Here is a 17,925-nt window from a genome sequence, read left to right as displayed (position 1 = left end):
TTCGTATAAAAAATATGTGTTATATTTCCCAGTAAAACACTCGTGTCTATTATAATAAATAAATAAATAAATAAATAAGTGTCATGAGTGAGGCTCTGTAAAAATTATTTATATTTTAAAATATTATTTATCCTATTATTTATTCTTTATTATGGAAAATTCTCAGGTTATGTCCTGTATTCTTGCATATCTTAGAAATAATACTCAAGCACTGTTACAATATTCATAAATTTAACTTCATTCATGTTCCACGTTATTAAAAAAAAGCCCATTAACTTCACGACTGTCAAAACAAGTCACTGAGCTCTATGTAAAATCTGGAGAGCGCATAGGCTCGTCAGAGTGAAGCCAGCTGGCCGCCATTTTACCACTCCCATCGCGGAGCGGAACTGTCATTTAGACTACTGGAAGCTGCACAAAATTGGACAAGTTTATTTATGTAGTTGGTGAGAAAAATTAGAAGAAAAATGCCTACATGTGCAACAGTGAACTGTACAAACCGTCAAGTCAAAGGTTGTGGACGGACATTTCATATATAACATAATATAACTAAATGTATATTATTTAGGGCGGCACGGTGGTGTAGTGGTTAGCGCTGTCGCCTCACAGGAAGAAGGTCCGGGTTCGAGCCCCGTGGCCGGCGAGGGCCTTTCTGTGCGGAGTTTGCATGTTCTCCCCGTGTCCGCGTGGGTTTCCTCCGGGTCCTCCGGTTTCCCCCACAGTCCAAAGACATGCAGGTTAGGTTAACTGGTGACTCTAAATTGACCGTAGGTGTGAATGTGAGTGTGAACGGTTGTCTGTGTCTATGTGTCAGCCCTGTGATGACCTGGCGACTTGTCCAGGGTGTACCCCGCCTTTCGCCCATAGTCAGCTGGGATAGGCTCCAGCTTGCCTGCGACCCTGTAGAACAGGATAAAGCGGCTAGAGATAACGAGATGAGATGAGACAAGATTACATAACCTTTCTCTTTCATAAGAAGTATAGGAAAAAGAAAGGTATACTGTATAAGAGAAAAACTGAAATAATCTCCGTAAAAATAATTATTGTAAAAAAGAGCCATTCAAAAGAAAAAAAGGTCTGAATTGAAGACTGAAGCAGACTGAATTGGAAAAGGAAAAAAATAACAGTGAAGGGGAGTGCTATAAAGATATGTAAGGAATGTGGGCAAAGTTGAGAAAATAAAAGGAGGTAATGAAAGGGGAAAAAAGTCAGGAGATACTTTTCTTGGGGCAAATTTGATCAGATATCACAGTTTAACACATAAGCCAAATACACGCGATGGGAGTGGTAATATGGCGGCCAAATGGCTTCATACGTCTCCATTCTCGGGGCTATGAGTTCTCCGGATTTTATATAGAGCTCAGTGAAACGAGTTCACTCTAGTGCATCCTCATATGTTATCCGGAGGGAAACACTTGATTTCAGAGTTCCGGTTCAGCTCTGAAGCATCATGGGGAGTCGAGTTTCTGTGATATAAATTACCGAGAAAATACAAGAGAAGTGCAAGTTTGTAATCATTTTCATAATTAGTTAATACAACTCATTAATCATTTTATTATATACAGAGAAATTGGGCATTGAATTCACTTTAAACACACGAGTTCCTATGGCAACGCACAGTAGCGCCACTTCATTTCCCAGGATTCATAGCGCGCGAGCTAGCGGTCCGTCCAAAAAGCGTCCACAGGAAGCATGCGTTTCTGTTGTGCGTTCATCTCCAGTTAGCTCTAGCAGTAATTGTGTAATTATTTCTCCCCACCACAGTTTCAGTAATCCTGCAGCTCTATAAGGAACATGGCGGATCCGAATTATTCTCTGAAAGTGAACAGAGAGCTGCTGGATCCCAACTTTGAAAGTTACAGACTCTCACTTGACTCAATCCCATGCTATAGTGTAGAGCTGGATGCAGGTGAGAGATGAACATCAGAGTGCTTTCTCTCAGTTATCAGAATGAGCTGTTTTGGTTGTTGTGTGTGCAAGGAATGTTTTATTGAGGTTCACACCATCAAGCTGTTCTTACTACACGTGTCCTCTCTTTACACAAACTGGCTCATTGCATAAAGAACCTGGGCGTAATGTAAAAGCTTGTGCACATGTTTTATGATCAGTATTGGGTGATAGAGTGAGTCTAACACTAAACTCTCTCTCTCCTAGTTAAGATGATAAAGGCTTACAGTGAATGATTGGGAGAAATTGCCACTGTGAGCTGATATGGTGAAGTTTTCTTGAAGGAGATGTTTAACGTCCACAGAAGGAGTCTCCAGTGTCAGTGCTGTGTTTTCTGGCACTGGAGAGGTTTTAGGGTTTACGCGTTCTTGTGGTAATATGGCAGTAAATGATTCTGACATCATCTGCTTTTTTTAAACGAATGTAGGTATTTTTAGCATCAGACATTACAAACCTGATAACTGTTCTCCCACAGAACAAGCAGCTGATTGGACAAAAAAAAAAAAATCTAAATATAAAATTTGCTTGTTTCAGTTTCCTCTTTTGTCTTATTACATCATTTCTTCCTCAGGATGGTCCGTGTATTTTTAACTGCAGTATTTCATGCCATAAATGTGTAATCGGGATGTCTGGGTTCTTTCTTTCTTTCTTCCTTCCCCTCTTCTTTCTTTCTTGCTCTTTTTCTTTCCCTCCTCTCTTGCTCTTTGTCTCCCCCTTCTTTTTCTTCCTCTCCTCTCTTGCTCTTTTCTTTCTTTCTTGCTCTTTCTTTCTTCCCCTCCTTTTTCTTTCTTGCTCTTTCTTCCCCTCCTCTCTTGCTCTTTTTCTTCCCCTCCTCTCTTGCTCTTTCTTTCTTTCTTTCTTTCTTTCTTTCTTTCTTTCTTTCTTTCTTGCTCTTTTTCTTTCCCTCCTCTCTTGCTCTTTCTGTTTCCCCCTCCTCTTTCTTCTGTTTTCTCTTCTTTCTTTCTTTCTTTCTTTCTTTCTTTCTTTCTTTCTTTCTTGCTTTTTTCTCCCCCTTTTTCTTCCTCTCCTCTTTCTTTCTTTCTTTCTTTCTTTCTTTCTCTCTTGCTCTTTCTTTCTTCCCCTCCTCTCTTTTTCTTTCTTGCTCTTTCTTCCCCTCCTCTCTTGCTCTTTTTCTTCCCCTCCTCTCTTGCTCGCTCTTTCTTTCTTTCTTTCTTTCTTTCTTTCTTTCTTTCTTTCTCTTTTGCTCTTTCTTTCTCTTTTGCTCTTTCTTTCTTCCCCTCCTCTTTCTTTTTCTTTCTTGCTCTTTTTCTTCCCCTCCTCTCTTGCTCTTTCTTTCTTTCTTTCTTTCTTTCTTTCTTTCTTTCTTTCTTTCTTTCTTTCTTTCTTTCTCTCCTCTCTTGCTCTTTCTTTTTCTTTTTTTCTTACCCTCTCTCTTGCTCGCTCTTTCTTTCTTTCTCTCTTGCTCTTTCTTTCTTCCCCTCCTCTTTCTTTTTCTTTCTTGCTCTTTCTTCCCCCCTCTCTTGCTCTTTCTTCCCCCCTCTCTTGCTCTTTTTCTTCCCCTCCTCTCTTGCTCTTTCTTGCTTTTTCTTTCTTTCTTGCTTTCTTGCTCTTTCTTTCTTTCCCTCCCTCCCTCTCGCTCTCCCCCCCCCCCCATATAAGACTGCACCATACCGCCATCCAGTAACTTTTAATATCTAGATAAATGAATACTTGGTGCTTCCCCAGCTTTAATAGTGCGAGGTTTGTCATTGCATTCTCATAAATATCATTGATATTAAATTACTTTCTCTCTCTCTCTCTCTTTTAGCAGTGGCCGAGGTGAAACTGAAAGATAGTCAGTACACTCTGGACCACATGAAGGCATTCGGCATGTACAATTACCTCCACGCTGATCCCTGGTATGAAGAGAGCGTTTACTTTATTGACTGCAAGGGAAGAGTGCTCAGTTTAAAGGTCACATTGGTGAGTCTTTCAACACCATGTAATGATGAAAGATCAGCAGGAAGAATGTGGAGGAAACATGACACACAAATTCCAGGAACCTGCTGTTGATTTGTGCTGATTTAACAGGAATGAGTGAATAAGATTCAAGTGAATAGTGGACATTTTTTTAAAATAGCTCACTCTAAAATACACTTTAGAGTCGAGGAAGTAGCCCAGCTGTGCAGATTTGATTGATGGATGGATAAATGGATGTTGGGAGGGAGGGAGGGAGCGAGCAAAATGTACTTAACGTCATTTTTTTTTCAGGCAGACTCGTGTCATTATGTTCTACTGAGATATCACTGTGAATAATTATAACACACGTCAGGTGGTGTAATATGTAGTATCGCCAAGTGAACAAATTTATAGCATGTTTTCAAATAGTGTGAGTCTCTTCATGGATACTGCAGATAGCAAAGCATTGCTTGCCTTCTCTCTCTAATGGTAATGCCGAAATAAAATGAAAAGCAACAAAGAAATAATTTTTTTTATTTATTACTTTGGGCAGTAGTTCTAACTTTTTAAAATTAACCAGACAATTTTCTTATCAGGAACATTAACCCATCTGTTATGTCGCAATAATAATAATAATAATAATAATAATAATAATAATGAAAATACAGTATACATTTATCTAATTGGGATTTGAATAAAAACATTTTCCTCAAACCTTCCAGACATACAGGTATATATGTCATTTCTGATACATGAACCAGAACTAAAATAACCCCTTTAAAAAAGGAAAATATGAAATGTACGGTATATAATTAATATATTGATGTACATTATATAAAAATAAATAAATGGAAAAAATATATATATAGGTGCTGGTCATATAATTACAATAGCATGAAAAAGTTGATTGATTTCAGTAATTCCATTCAAAAAGTGAAACTTGTATATTATATTCATTCATTACACACAGACTGATATATTTCAAGTGTTTATTTCTTTTGATTTTGATGATTATAACTGACAGCTAATGAAAACCCCAAATTCAGTATCTCAGAAAATTAGAATATTGTGAAAAGGTTCGCCGCACTCTAATCAGCTAATTAACTCAAAACCCCTGCAAAGGCCTTTAAATTAGGGCTGTGCTCACAGCTCGCGATACTCGATCATGCACGATTTTCGGGGGTACGATACGATATTGTTTACTCACCTGAAAATCGAAAATCCCATATATGACACATTTCATGCATATCTCCCGTTTCTGTAGCAGGTTGTCATCAATTTTCACTTGATTTAAAGCATGTTTCATGCCAGAAATCGACAGAAATTCATGCTTGCAACCTGTTCCAACCAAAAATGTTTTTATTTACAAATGGCGCTTCCAGTTACTCAGGGCATGCGCACTAGAAATGAGCCTTTTTTTCATCCAGACTACTTTTTGAAACCCTCATTCTGATTGGCTGGTGTATTATAAGCCAGCCAGTCAGAATCAGTGTCTTAAGGCAGCAGCATGCCATAATGGCTGTTTGTTGTCTAATTAGTATCCAATATCTCTGTGATTTGTGCCTTTATTGTCTGACTTTTGTTACTGAAACACAACAAATGACGAAGTAGATAACATCTTTAGACATTTGGTGACCCAAATCTGAAGTTTGCTTGAATAATATCAACTGGAAGTGGCTCAATCGGTATGTTGTCATCAGTAGATTAAGTTTCAATGCGCTCTGCTACAGACGCTGCAAGCCACTAATTACGTCCCCCATGTCTCCATGGCCTCGTCTTGAGACTCATTAATTGAATAATTTTGGCGCCAAACGTATTCGTGCCCTCTGCTTACAATACATTAAAGACATCGTTTAACTCGATATATCGCGATATATGTGGTACGATATCGTGAGCAACTGATGGCAAACGAGCACAGCCCTACTTTAAATGGTCTCTCAGTCTAGTTCTGTAGGCGACACGATCATGGGGAAGACTGCTGACTTGACAGTTGTCCAAAAGACGACCATTGACACCTTGCACAAGGAGGGCAAGACACAAAAAGTCATTGCTAAAGAGGCTGGCTGTTCACAGAGCTCTGTGTCCAAGCACATTAATAGAGAGGCGAAGGGAAGGAAAAGATGTGGTAGAAAAAAAAAGTGTACAAGCAATAGGGATAACCGCACCCTGGAGAGGATTGTGAAACAAAACCCATTAAAAAATGTGGGGGAGATTCACAAAGAGTGGACTGCAGCTGGAGTCAGTGCTTCAAGAACCACCACGCACAGACGTATGCAAGACATGGGTTTCAGCTGTCGCATTCCTTGTGTCAAGCCACTCTTGAACAAGAGACAGCGTCAGAAGCGTCTCGCCTGGGCTAAAGACAAAAAGGACTGGATTGCTGCTGAGTGGTCCAAAGTTATGTTCTCTGATGAAAGTAAATTTTGCATTTCCTTTGGAAATCAAGGTCCCAGAGTCTGGAGGCACAGAATCCACGTTGTTTGAGGTCCAATGTAAAGTTTCCACAGTCAGTGATGGTTTGGGGTGCCATGTCATCTGCTGGTGTTGGTCCACTGTGTTTTCTGAGGTCCAAGGTCAACGCAGCTGTCTACCAGGAAGTTTTAGAGCACTTCATGCTTCCTGCTGCTGACCAACTTTATGGAGATGCAGATTTCATTTTCCAACAGGACTTGGCACCTGCACACAGTGCCAAAGCTACCAGTACCTGGCTTAAGGACCATGGTATCCCTGTTCTTAATTGGCCAGCAAACTCGCCTGACCTTAACCCCATAGAAAATCTATGGGGTATTGTGAAGAGGGAGATGCGATACGCCAGACCCAACAATGCAGAAGAGCTGAAGGCCACTGTCAGAGCAACCTGGACTCTCATAACACCTGAGCAGTGCCACAGACTGATCGACTCCATGCCACGCTGCATTGCTGCAGTAATTTAGGCAAAAGGAGCCCCAACTAAGTATTGAGTGCTGTACATGCTCATACTTTTCATGTTCCTACTTTTCAGTGTGTCAACATTTCTAAAAATCCTTTTTTTGTATTGGTCTTAAGTAATATTCTAATTTTCTGAGATACTGAATTTGGGGTTTTCATTAGTTGTCAGTTATAATCATCAAAATTAAAAGAAATAAACATTTGAAATATATCAGTCTGTGTGTAATGAATGAATATAATATACAAGTTTCACTTTTTGAATGGAATTACTGAAATAAATAAACTTTTTCATGATTTAATTATATGACCAGCACCTACGTGTGTGTGTGTGTGTGTGTGTGTATGTATATATATATATATATATATATATATATATATATATATATATATATGTATGTGTGTGTGTGTGTATGTATGTATGTATATATATATATATATATATATATATATATATATATATATATATATATAAAAATGAGAGGTAGGAAAATCAAAATATATGTTAGTTATATACCAAGTTATATTATACTCATCTATATTATTATTATTATTATTATTATTATTGAACAATTATTCGCCAAAGGCGAGATGAATATCAGTAAATAATAATCAGGATTTTTCGAATCGGTGATTCTAAAAGCAGGGGCAGCAAAACAGGAAGCTCTGTGATTTGCACTTGTCTGTAGTTTCAGGCAGCTGCAGTTCAGCACATCTGGAGAATTGCTCAGAAATAGTAAGACTGTCTGTATAATGCACTTCATTATTGTATATTACGGAAAAAAAGTAAAAAAAAAAAAAAGTTTGAAGCATGTGCATCTATTTCGCAACATGAAGTAATAATCTGTACACAGGTATGTAGCTGTATGGAGTTTTATGTGCATACAGACATGATCATAGAAAGCAGCGTTATAGTCGAGCCACTAAACCTTGAGTCCGAGTCCAGTCTTGAGTCCCCAGTGTTCAAGTCTGAGTCAAGTCCAAGTCATTAAAAAAAATTTCGAGTCGAGTCCGAGTCCAACACTCCAACCGCACCATTTGACGGTGGCCGTTTCAGTGCCATTAACATTAGTTTGTTCCTGAACATGACGTATGAACAGGTGAATGTGCATTCTCTTTGTCAGGGAGTGTGAAGTATTCTGTCAGAGATGGTTGGGAGATGGATGTAAGTGCAGAAGGTGTGTTTATTAATACAAGTGAAGACGGTAAACAATGAGGAACGGCAGGCAAAATCGTAAAACAGTGAAACAGGCAATAGGTCGAGCGAGGCACAAACAGGCTCTCGTAGACTCGGCAGAATCAAAGATGAGAAACAGGAAATCGGGGATCAGGAAACCAAACAAGGAAATAAGGCTCAGTAATGTGTCAGTGATGCGGCTCAATACTTCGCAAAGTAAGTGCGTTTTCACAGTTTTTATATCGGCGCACTGATTGCACCTTTAATCCTGTGCAGGTGCGAGTCGTTTATGGCGCGTGCGCGAGAGTCCACTTGGCATGCACGCTGTCCGGAGCGTGTCTATCTGATGCCCACGCCAAGGCGCACAGGTGTGACACTCTTACACGAAATTAGTACAAAAATTAATGTAGATATAAATATCTTATGGCAAGTTAGAAAAAATAAAGAAAAAATCCAAGTCCTCGTCTCCAATTTACAAGTCCGAATGCAGTTAATGCATGAGTGTGAGTCCAAGTCATCAGTGCTCAAGTCCAAGTCGAGTCACGAGTCCTTAAAATTAGGGCATGAGTTGGACTCGAGTACTACAAGCTTGATAGAAAGCAATTTTAATCCCTTAACATGAAAGTGTACTCATCGAGTGTGTCAGCATTGGCCTTCTTTCATTCAATCCGTGTGTAACAGGTCAACTCCTGTTATCTTCAGTTCTATCTTATTATTCACTGAGCCTGAGGTGGATAATTGTTTTAGTATAAATACACAGATGATTATTTAAAAATAATCGTAGTCAAATTATTTATTTAAAACTTCAAAACCAGAATGCAAACGTAATAATGGTGCAATGCAGACTTGTCACTTCTCTACGCCGAATCACATAAAACACTTTGTTTTGAAATTGATAAAATAAATCACAATTCCACCTTACCTTTGAATAGTTTTAGACCAAACTTCATAGAATCTTTAGTGCTTTTACGAACAGCATTTTCTTTCATCATTTATAATTCTTCCTCACTTACGGCGACAAAGTGATTTGGCCGCCATTTTGCCGAGTCACTTGAGGTGATTGTCGAGAAATAGTCCGAATCTCTCGACCAATCAGAGCGCACGATTTCTTAAAATCACCTGCATATTTATATTAAAATCTATTATTACAAGTTAACATTTACTTTGTATTTCTTCTTAAAATCTTAAGAAGAAATAAAACTAGCTGATTTATTTGCTGATGCAACAATACAATAGTTTCTGTATAAGGTACATATATTATGTTTGTATACAACCACATTCAAATATATATTAAAAAAAATTAGAGAAAATTAGCATCATTTATTAACTAGTGTTAATCCCATTTCAAAACATTCCTCAAGCAAATTGCTAAAACCAGAAACTATATTGACTGTTTTTCCTCCTAAATAGTTAATTGTTTAAACTCCTTAAACTTTTTTTTCTGAGAATTTATTTTAACCTTCTTTTTGTACACTTTCTAAATTTTCATTGCCTAACTATCTCCTATATTTGATCAAATAATGTTATTTCTTGCTATCACTAGGTGGCGCACGCACACACACTTTATGTTGTCTGTTGAAATCATTTGCCTGATAAAACTGCTGAGTTTCCCAAAAGCATCGTAGCACAAAGATCATCGTTAAATGGTAGAGCGAGCAGCACAATTAACACTCTCTCTCCTAGTTAAGATGCTCTTAGTGTTAAGAGGCTTTTGGGAAACCCACCCCTGTCCACTTTAGAGCTAGACAGTAGACATTAGTTTTAGTTGTTGATTGAACTTAATTTGGATATTTCTGTAACTGTTGACTTGATTATTCGCTCGTCCGGCCGACAGGTGATGAGTTTATGCCATCATGTGTCATCCATCGTCATCCACATTTCACGAAAATCGCTTCTTCTCTCTCAATTCTTCAATGATTTTTATTCTTTTTGGCAGGAAGGTAGGTCTGCCTGGGATGCATATAGCTTCTACCCAAATTTGCGTAACTGCAATTAATAATGAAGATATGGAGTAATTAAGTCCTAACGATCAGTTTCCACACACATCGCTTCTTCTCTCTCAATTCTTCACCAATTTTGATCCTTTCTGGCATGAAGGTAGGGGAACCTAGGGTGCATGTAACTTCTACCCAGATTTGCTGAATTACAATTATTAATGAAGTTATGGACTAATTAAGCCTTAATGAGCAGTTCAACAAAAATCACTTCTTCTTGGTCAATTCCTTGCCGTTTTGGATTCTTTCTGGTAAATGGGTCGGTATTCCTAGGGTGTATATCACTTCTGTATTTAGCTTGTATATAGCTTGCAACGTTTATTGCACAAGGTGGCCCACTTTAGATCGTTCTTTCTGGACTAGACTGGGCCGGAGTGAGCTACGCCGTCATTGACGCTCTCGTTAAGTAATTTAACACGGTTTATAATTAAAATTGTATTCCAGCTTGCACCCTGTATTACAGTATTTTGGAAAGATTAATGTTTGAAGAACACCATCTCCTGAATGATGCATGTTTTTTTCTGAGTATTTTGCACATCACACAAACTTACCACTACTATGAGTCCAGTTCATTAGTAATAATCTCTTACAGGAAAATACAAATTTCACCAGATAAGTGAAGACTGTCATGTAAAAGTGAAGCCGAGTTCAGAACTGATCTCTGTAATATTTAATAACATTGATTTTCTTGTGCGTTTTTCATGCTTTAATGCCCATCGGTGTGAAATTATCCTGTATGTGGAATGAATGCTGTAATTATATGCTAATTATCTCTCTGGAGCCAAGTTTATGTTCATTGTGAATGGATCAGAAGTTCTGAACAGATGGTAATTTACACCATGAGCAGCTACTGATTGGAGAAAACTGAACAAAAAAGGTGAAAAGCGAAACGTGGTGCTTTCGATCATGTCGGAAATATCGTGCTGACTGAAGTTTAGCGTCTGCTTTGAAGCTCAGCCACTTTTCCACATTGTTTCCCTGATCACTGTGTGATTAATGATGATCCGGTGAATTGAGCTCATTTTTCAAGATGACCTTTCTAACTCAGTGATGAATCACCTCAGTCACATGTCCGTGCACTTACCTTCTGTATCCATGAATCCTGTAATTCTAAAGGGTCCAGAGCACGTATTTGTACATTTTGAAATGCTCACAAATCTTTCTCGCCCACAATGGATTAAATTTGTGGTTTCACTGATGCCTGTTATATGTCTATACAGTCCTGTGCAAAAGTCTTAGGCACATGTAAAGAAATGCTGTCAACCCAAAATGGCTGAAAAATAATGAAATGAAATGTTTCAACATTTATTAAAAATTACTATAAACAGTAAGCAGTCCGGCGGCACGGTGGTGTAGTGGTTAGCGCTGTCGCCTCACAGCAAGAAGGTCTGGGTTCGAGCCCCGTGGCCGGTGAGGGCCTTTCTGTGTGGAGTTTGCATGTTCTCCCCGTGTCCACGTGGGTTTCCTCCGGGTGCTCCGGTTTCCCCCACAGTCCAAAGACATGCAGGTTACACTACCGTTCAAAAGTTTGGGGTCACTTTGAAATGTCCTTATTTTTGAAAGAAAAGCACTGTTCTTTTCAATGAAGATCACTTTAAACTAATCAGAAATCCACTCTATACATTGCTAATGTGGTAAATGACTATTCTAGCTGCAAATGTGTGGTTTTTGGTGCAATATCTCCATAGGTGTATAGAGGCCCATTTCCAGCAACTCTCACTCCAGTGTTCTAATGGTACAGTGTGTTTGCTCATTGCCTCAGAAGGCTAATGGATGATTAGAAAACCCTTGTACAATCATGTTAGCACAGCTGAAAACAGTTGAGCTCTTTAGAGAAGCTATAAAACTGACCTTCCTTTGAGCAGATTGAGTTTCTGGAGCGTCACATTTGTGGGGTCGATTAAATGCTCAAAATGGCCAGAAAAATGTCTTGACTATATTTAACCCCGCCGACAGTAGTCGGAGGGGTTATTATTTTCACCTGCGTCAGTCTGTGTGTGTGTATCTGTCTGTCTGTCTGTCTGTAAGATATCTCAAGAACCAATGGATCGATTTGGACCAAATTTTGTACATGTGTTGCCAATCACCCAGGAAGGAAACCATTAAATTTTGGAGGTCAAAGGTCAAGGTCATGGCAGAACTTCGAAATTTTCGCCCAATGTATTTTAATAGGGAAAAGGCGGGGTTTGCACTCGTTAGTGTCCCTGTCTAGTTTCTATTAATTTTTTTTTTTTTTTTCCTAAATATTTTTATTGAGTTTTAACATTGGTATACTTACATTTGAACAAAGACAATATATAAGACAATACAAAAAAAAACCTTTAAAGTTTAACATAAACCAAATTCAAATGACAGAAAGAACTAAACCGAAAACAAATAATAACTAATTAAAAACCTCGTTAATACATACATTATTAAAAATAAATACAAAAGTATATAATAATAATAAAATAAATTAAAATTAAAATTAAAAAATAAAAAAAAAATAAAAAAAGCTTCTCAATTGGTGTCTGTATTATTCACATCTGGTGTTCCATTACCTCCATCTTTTTCCAGAAAGGCTAAAAATGGGTACCATATCTCCTCAAATTTACTGCCTTTACCTTTCACTATATATGTTATTTTCTCCATGACCATATTATTTGCCATTTCTTTCAACCAATCATTCACATTTGGTGCTTGAATTCTTTTCCAGAATAAAGCAATTAAACGTTTTGCTTGTAACAAACACATGTCAAGAAAAATATATTCCCTTCTTCCCAATGTCACTTCGAGAGGATATAAGTGCATGACAAACACTTTTGCTGATAATGTTAAATTTATACCTGTTATCTTATTTATCATATCTCTCAGCCCCTCCCAGAATGACATTATGTGTTCACATTCCCATATACAATGATAGAAATCACCTTTAAATTTGTTGCATTTTGTACAAGTATCAGGTATATCGTCATTGTACTTGTGTAGAATAGATGGAGTTATGTAAGTCCGCATCAACCACTTATATTGTAGTAGTTTCAATCTTACACTTTGAGTTTGAGCTTCCTTACATGCCTCTGTCCAGTCTGCTGTGCACAAATCTTCTTTTAGGTCCTTTTTCCAGGCTTCTAATTTAGTAATTGACGATTCTTGTGACCCTGCTATCATAATTCTGTATAAATGTGAAATTAAGCCTCTCGCATAACAATCACTTAACATTTCTTTCTCTAGGTTGTTTATTGTTGGCATGTCTAAAGTATTATTTTGAGCTACAAATATAAAATTTCTTATTTGTAAGTATTTAAAGAAGTGATTTTTAGGTATATTAAATTTATTAACAATTTCTTCAAAGGACATGAGTTTGTTTGAAGAGTACAAATTATGTATGGCCCTTATCCCTTTATCAGCCCAGCTTTTAAAGCCTGCGTCCAATCTTCCTGGTTTGAAATCTGTATTGCCCCAAATGGGGCTAAAGCAAGAGAGATCATTAGAAATACCAAGATATTTCTTCACCATGTACCATACATTAATCATATTAAGCAAAATAGGGTTAGAGCAGTGTTTCCTATGATATTTGAGATTGGCTGAATATATGTACATATTTAGAGGTAGACCATGTGTGACTTCAGCTGATTCCATATTGACCCATGACGGGGTGCCTTCTGAAGAAAAGTAAAACATCATAGTTCTAAGCTGGGCAGCCCAATAATACCATAGCACATTGGGGCACATGAGCCCCCCTCTATCAAAAGGCAAGTATAAGAGTGAAAGGCGGAGTCTTGGACGCCTGCTGTTCCAGATGAAGTTAGTGAACAGCTTGTTTAGTCTCATAAAAAGGTGTTTTGGGGGTGGTAGTGGAATATTTTGAAATATGTATAGTAGTTTGGGCAAGATGTTCATTTTTAGAACATTTATGCGACCAATTAAGGTTATGGGTAGTAACGTCCATCTATCAATGGAATTAGAAATATTTTCAAACAGTGGTTCATAATTTACAGTGATTATATCCTCTAGTTTTGGTACAATTCGTATTCCCAGATATGTAAAGCTATCAGTTAACTGAAAAGTCATTGGATTATTCTGAAATTGCATTCTATCTTCATCATCCAGTACCATTAACATACTTTTTGAATGATTTACTTTGTATCCTGAGATCTTCCCAAAAGTTCCTATAAGTTCTACAAGAGCTGGTATAGAATGGCTAAGATTTGTAAGAAAAAGGAGGACATCATCGGCAAACAGGGCAATTTTATGTTCCATCTGATCAACGTTAATTCCAGAAATGCCTGCATGCTTTCTGACTGCAATTGCAAAGGGCTCTATTGAAATGACAAAAAGGAGTGGAGAGAGAGGTGATCCCTGCTGACAACCCCTCAATATATTGAACGGATTTGATACTACATTGTTCGTCAGTACCTCAGCTACAAGGTCATTACAAAGAATTTTAACCCATTTACAAAAATTTTCTCCAAAACCAAATTTAACCAATGTTTCAAATAAATAGGGCCACAGTACGCAGTCAAAGGCCTTTTCTGCATCCAGTGACAAGACAGCTGTGTCTTGCGCATTCCGCTGGTTATGGAGAATGTTAAGAAGTCTTCTTACATTATGAAACCCTTGTCTGCGTTGAATAAAGCCATTTTGATCCTCACCTATTAGATTAGGTAATATTGTCTCCAGCCTTCTTGCTAACACTTTGCATATTATCTTAGTGTCTGAATTAAGAAGACTTATTGGGCGCATGTTTTCACATTTTGTATTACTTTTACCTGGTTTTGGTAATAGCGTGATTAATGCCCTTCTCATTGATGCAGGAAGAATGCCCAATTCAAAGGCCTCTACTACCATATCTAGAAAAGGATTTATCAATTTTTCTTTAAATGTTTTATAAATGTCTATAGGAAGGCCATCTGGGCCTGGCGTTTTTCCTGTAGTCATTGCATCAATAGCTAATGATATCTCTTCTATTGTAATCTGTTCTTCAAGATTCATCTGGTCTTCCTCTAATATCTGAGGCAATTCAAGATCTTCTAAAAATTGCGTTCGTAAGTCATTATTTGGAGAAATATCTGGACTGTACAAGTTTTTATAATAGTCTCTAAAAGCTTCATTTATCTTTAATGGATCTGTGATATTTTCTGAAGGAGTTTCAATTTTAATGATAGCCCTTTGCTCTTGCATTTTTTTTATTTGCCAAGCAAGTAATTTTCCTGCTTTATCTCCTTGTTCGTAGTAATTCTGTTTTAATTTCATGATTTTTGCTGCCGCTTTTGCTGCTGACTTTTCATTATATTGTGCTCTTAAAAGGAGTAATTTATTGTGTTCATCTTTATTTGCTACCCTGTTTTGATATATTGTTTTTTCTAATTCACTGATACGCTTCTCCAACTGTTTAATGTCTTGTCTAGATTGTTTGGATTTATGGCTACAAAATCCAATAATTTGACCCCTAATAAAAGCTTTGAATGCTTCCCATCTCACACAAGCAGATGTTTCAGAAGTATTGGTCTCAAAATAAAAGTCTATTTGTTTACCCAAGAATTCCTTAAATGAAGGGTCTTGTAGCCACCCTGCTTGCAATCTCCATTTAGGAGGAGTGTTGATCATCTTTTTATTTGTATAGGTTAGAGATACAGCAGCATGGTCAGAGATTACCACCGTATGGTACTTGCAATCTGTAATATTGGGGAGCAGTGATGCTGATATCAGAAAGTAATCAATGCGTGAATATGTTTTGTGTGTCCCAGAATAACATGAGTAAACTAAAAGGCTAGGGTTGAAATATCGCCACACATCTAACATGTTCAAGTCTTTCATAAACTGAGTTATAAGTTTCCTAGACTTAACATGTGTTGTATCCAAGCCAGTTGAGCGATCTTTCCCTGGATCTAGTGTGCAGTTTATGTCTCCTGCCATAATATGCTGTCCTCTTAAAGCCGCTATTGAGAGGAATAAGTTGCTGAAAAAAGAAGGACTATCATCATTTGGGCCATACACGTTAATAAGATTGATTTTATCTCCAAATAAATATCCCTCAACTATAATAAACCTACCTGCTGAATCTTTTGTTATTTTTTCAACTTGAAAAGGGACGGTCTTATGAACCAGTATCATTACCCCTCTAGCATTGGAGGCGTAACAACATGAAAACACCTGACCCTGCCATCTCCTCTGTATTTTAATTATTTCCCCAGTTGTCATATGCGTTTCTTGCAAATATATTATAGTTGCCTGCAGAAGTTTGATTCTATCCATTACTTGTTTTATTTTTTTAAGGCTACCCATTCCCCTACAATTCCAAGTTATGAATTTGACCTTTTCCTTTTCATACATTACTTTTTATCTGTCATCATCACTCACCCTAAACACTCCTTTAGTATGAGATAGATATACCAATGAGAAGCCAAACATAAAAACAAAAAACATGCACAATAATAAAATAAAAGTAACAATCACACAAACTAACATTCTGAACCTGAACCTTACAAATAACCTCTCCCAAATCCTTCCACAATATATCCCCCCTCCCCCCTTCATGTTCGCTTCCTGTATGGGTTTATTAGATCCACACATCCGTGAGGAGCTAATTACTGATTGGCTCTCTCTACTTAGATCTACTACTTATAACACAACCCTTGAAATTATTAGTTTTCCACTCATATTTCAGATAGAAATGAACTTTTCAGATTTCCCAGCTTATTTAGATTTTTTTTGATAGTTTGGCTCAAGCTGAGAATACCCCCATAGCTTTGTTCAGAACAAAGTCCTTTCTGTAAAGAAAAAAGTCAGCTTTTCAGCCCCCTTTAAAAACACCAGAAAAAGGGGCCAAATAGGTTGGCTCAAGCTGAGAATACCCCATATCCCTATTCAGAACAAAGTCCACTTTGTAAAAAGAAAAAAAAAAAAGTCCGCTTTTCAGCCCCCTTTAAACACAACAGAAAAATTAAGGGGCTATCCTTCAGGTGCAGTTAGGAAAAAAAGAAAAGGAAGGCAGGTTAAAATAAAGAATCTACTTACTGCCTAACAACTGTTATGGATCAAAGTATAGTCTCTCTATTAAATTATATTACAGGCTATCTGTAGCCGACCTGCCTTAAACTCCATCTGCTGATTTAAAAGAGAAGAAAATGGTATTAAATTGCAAAGGACCACTTATCATCAGATACCCACGCTTTCCATGTAGCGCTCCACCTCTGCCGGAGTATTATACAGTTCAGTTTTTCCTTCGTGGGTGAGAAGCAGTCTCGCTGGGAAGACGACACGGTGCGTCTTGATTCCTTTCTGTCGTAATCTCTGTCTCACTCCATCGTAAGCCCTCTGTTTCTTGTGTGTTTCCGCGGTGACGTCAGGGTAGAATCTGATTGTGTGCTCTTTATATTTTAGTGTCCCTTTATCCCTCGCTGCTCTCAACACCTCTTCTTTCTGTCGATAGCTGAGGAACTTCATGATCAGAGTTCTCGGTCGAGGTGGAGTGGCTGTAGGCGGAGTAGCGTTGGTGTCACTCTCCGCCTGAGGTTGTGGGCCTATTCGGTGTGCTCGTTCCAGTGTTAGCGTGGTATCCTTCATCTCTAAGATTGAAGGGATCCAGCTTTCTAAGAATTTTAGCGCATCCCTTCCTTCTTCCTTTTCTGGAAAGCCTACAAGTCTCAGGTTGTTTCTACGGCTGTAGTTGTTCATCCCATCAATTTTCTCAAGCAGTAATGCCACCTGCGATTCCAACGTGTTAATGCGAGTTTTGAGTTTGCTCACCTCGTCTTCCGTACCCGAAATACGTTCCTCAGCTTCTTCAACTCTTTCGGTTATTTCTTTCACTCTTTCCAATACTCCATCTATCTTATCTGCAATTCGCTTTTCCATCCCTTTAATTGCATTCATGACATCCGACGTGCTGGGGTTTGTTGCGGAGTTATCACTGGGTTCAGACTCACACTCTTCATCCCCCATCTCCTCGTGTTCAGATTCTGAAAGTCTTTCGGTATCTTTTTCATGTTTCTGCTGTTTTTG

At 37.9% G+C, this 17,925-nt stretch overlaps 1 protein-coding gene across 2 annotated transcripts in view; it reads left to right on the top strand.

Moving 5' to 3' along the window:
* The first annotated feature begins 1,689 nt into the window (after positions 1–1,689).
* nudcd1 (NudC domain containing 1) overlaps positions 1,690–17,925 on the top strand; it is a 104,419-nt gene continuing 88,183 nt past the window's right edge. Inside the window, exons 1-2 of one of the 2 annotated variants that reach the window (XM_060942685.1) lie at positions 1,690–1,909; positions 3,719–3,870. In XM_060942685.1, the coding sequence (XP_060798668.1) occupies positions 1,795–1,909; positions 3,719–3,870 (267 nt within the window). In that variant the 5' untranslated portion in view covers positions 1,690–1,794. Of the gene's footprint in view, positions 1,910–3,715; positions 3,871–17,925 lie in introns of both variants that reach the window. The other variant, XM_060942684.1, reaches the window with a different exon arrangement.

This window comes from Neoarius graeffei, chromosome 16 (genome assembly GCF_027579695.1).
Source record: "Neoarius graeffei isolate fNeoGra1 chromosome 16, fNeoGra1.pri, whole genome shotgun sequence".
In the NCBI taxonomy this organism is placed as follows: domain Eukaryota; kingdom Metazoa; phylum Chordata; class Actinopteri; order Siluriformes; family Ariidae; genus Neoarius; species Neoarius graeffei.
Note: the sequence above shows the minus strand (reverse complement) of the source record. Positions and strands in the feature narration are given on the sequence as shown.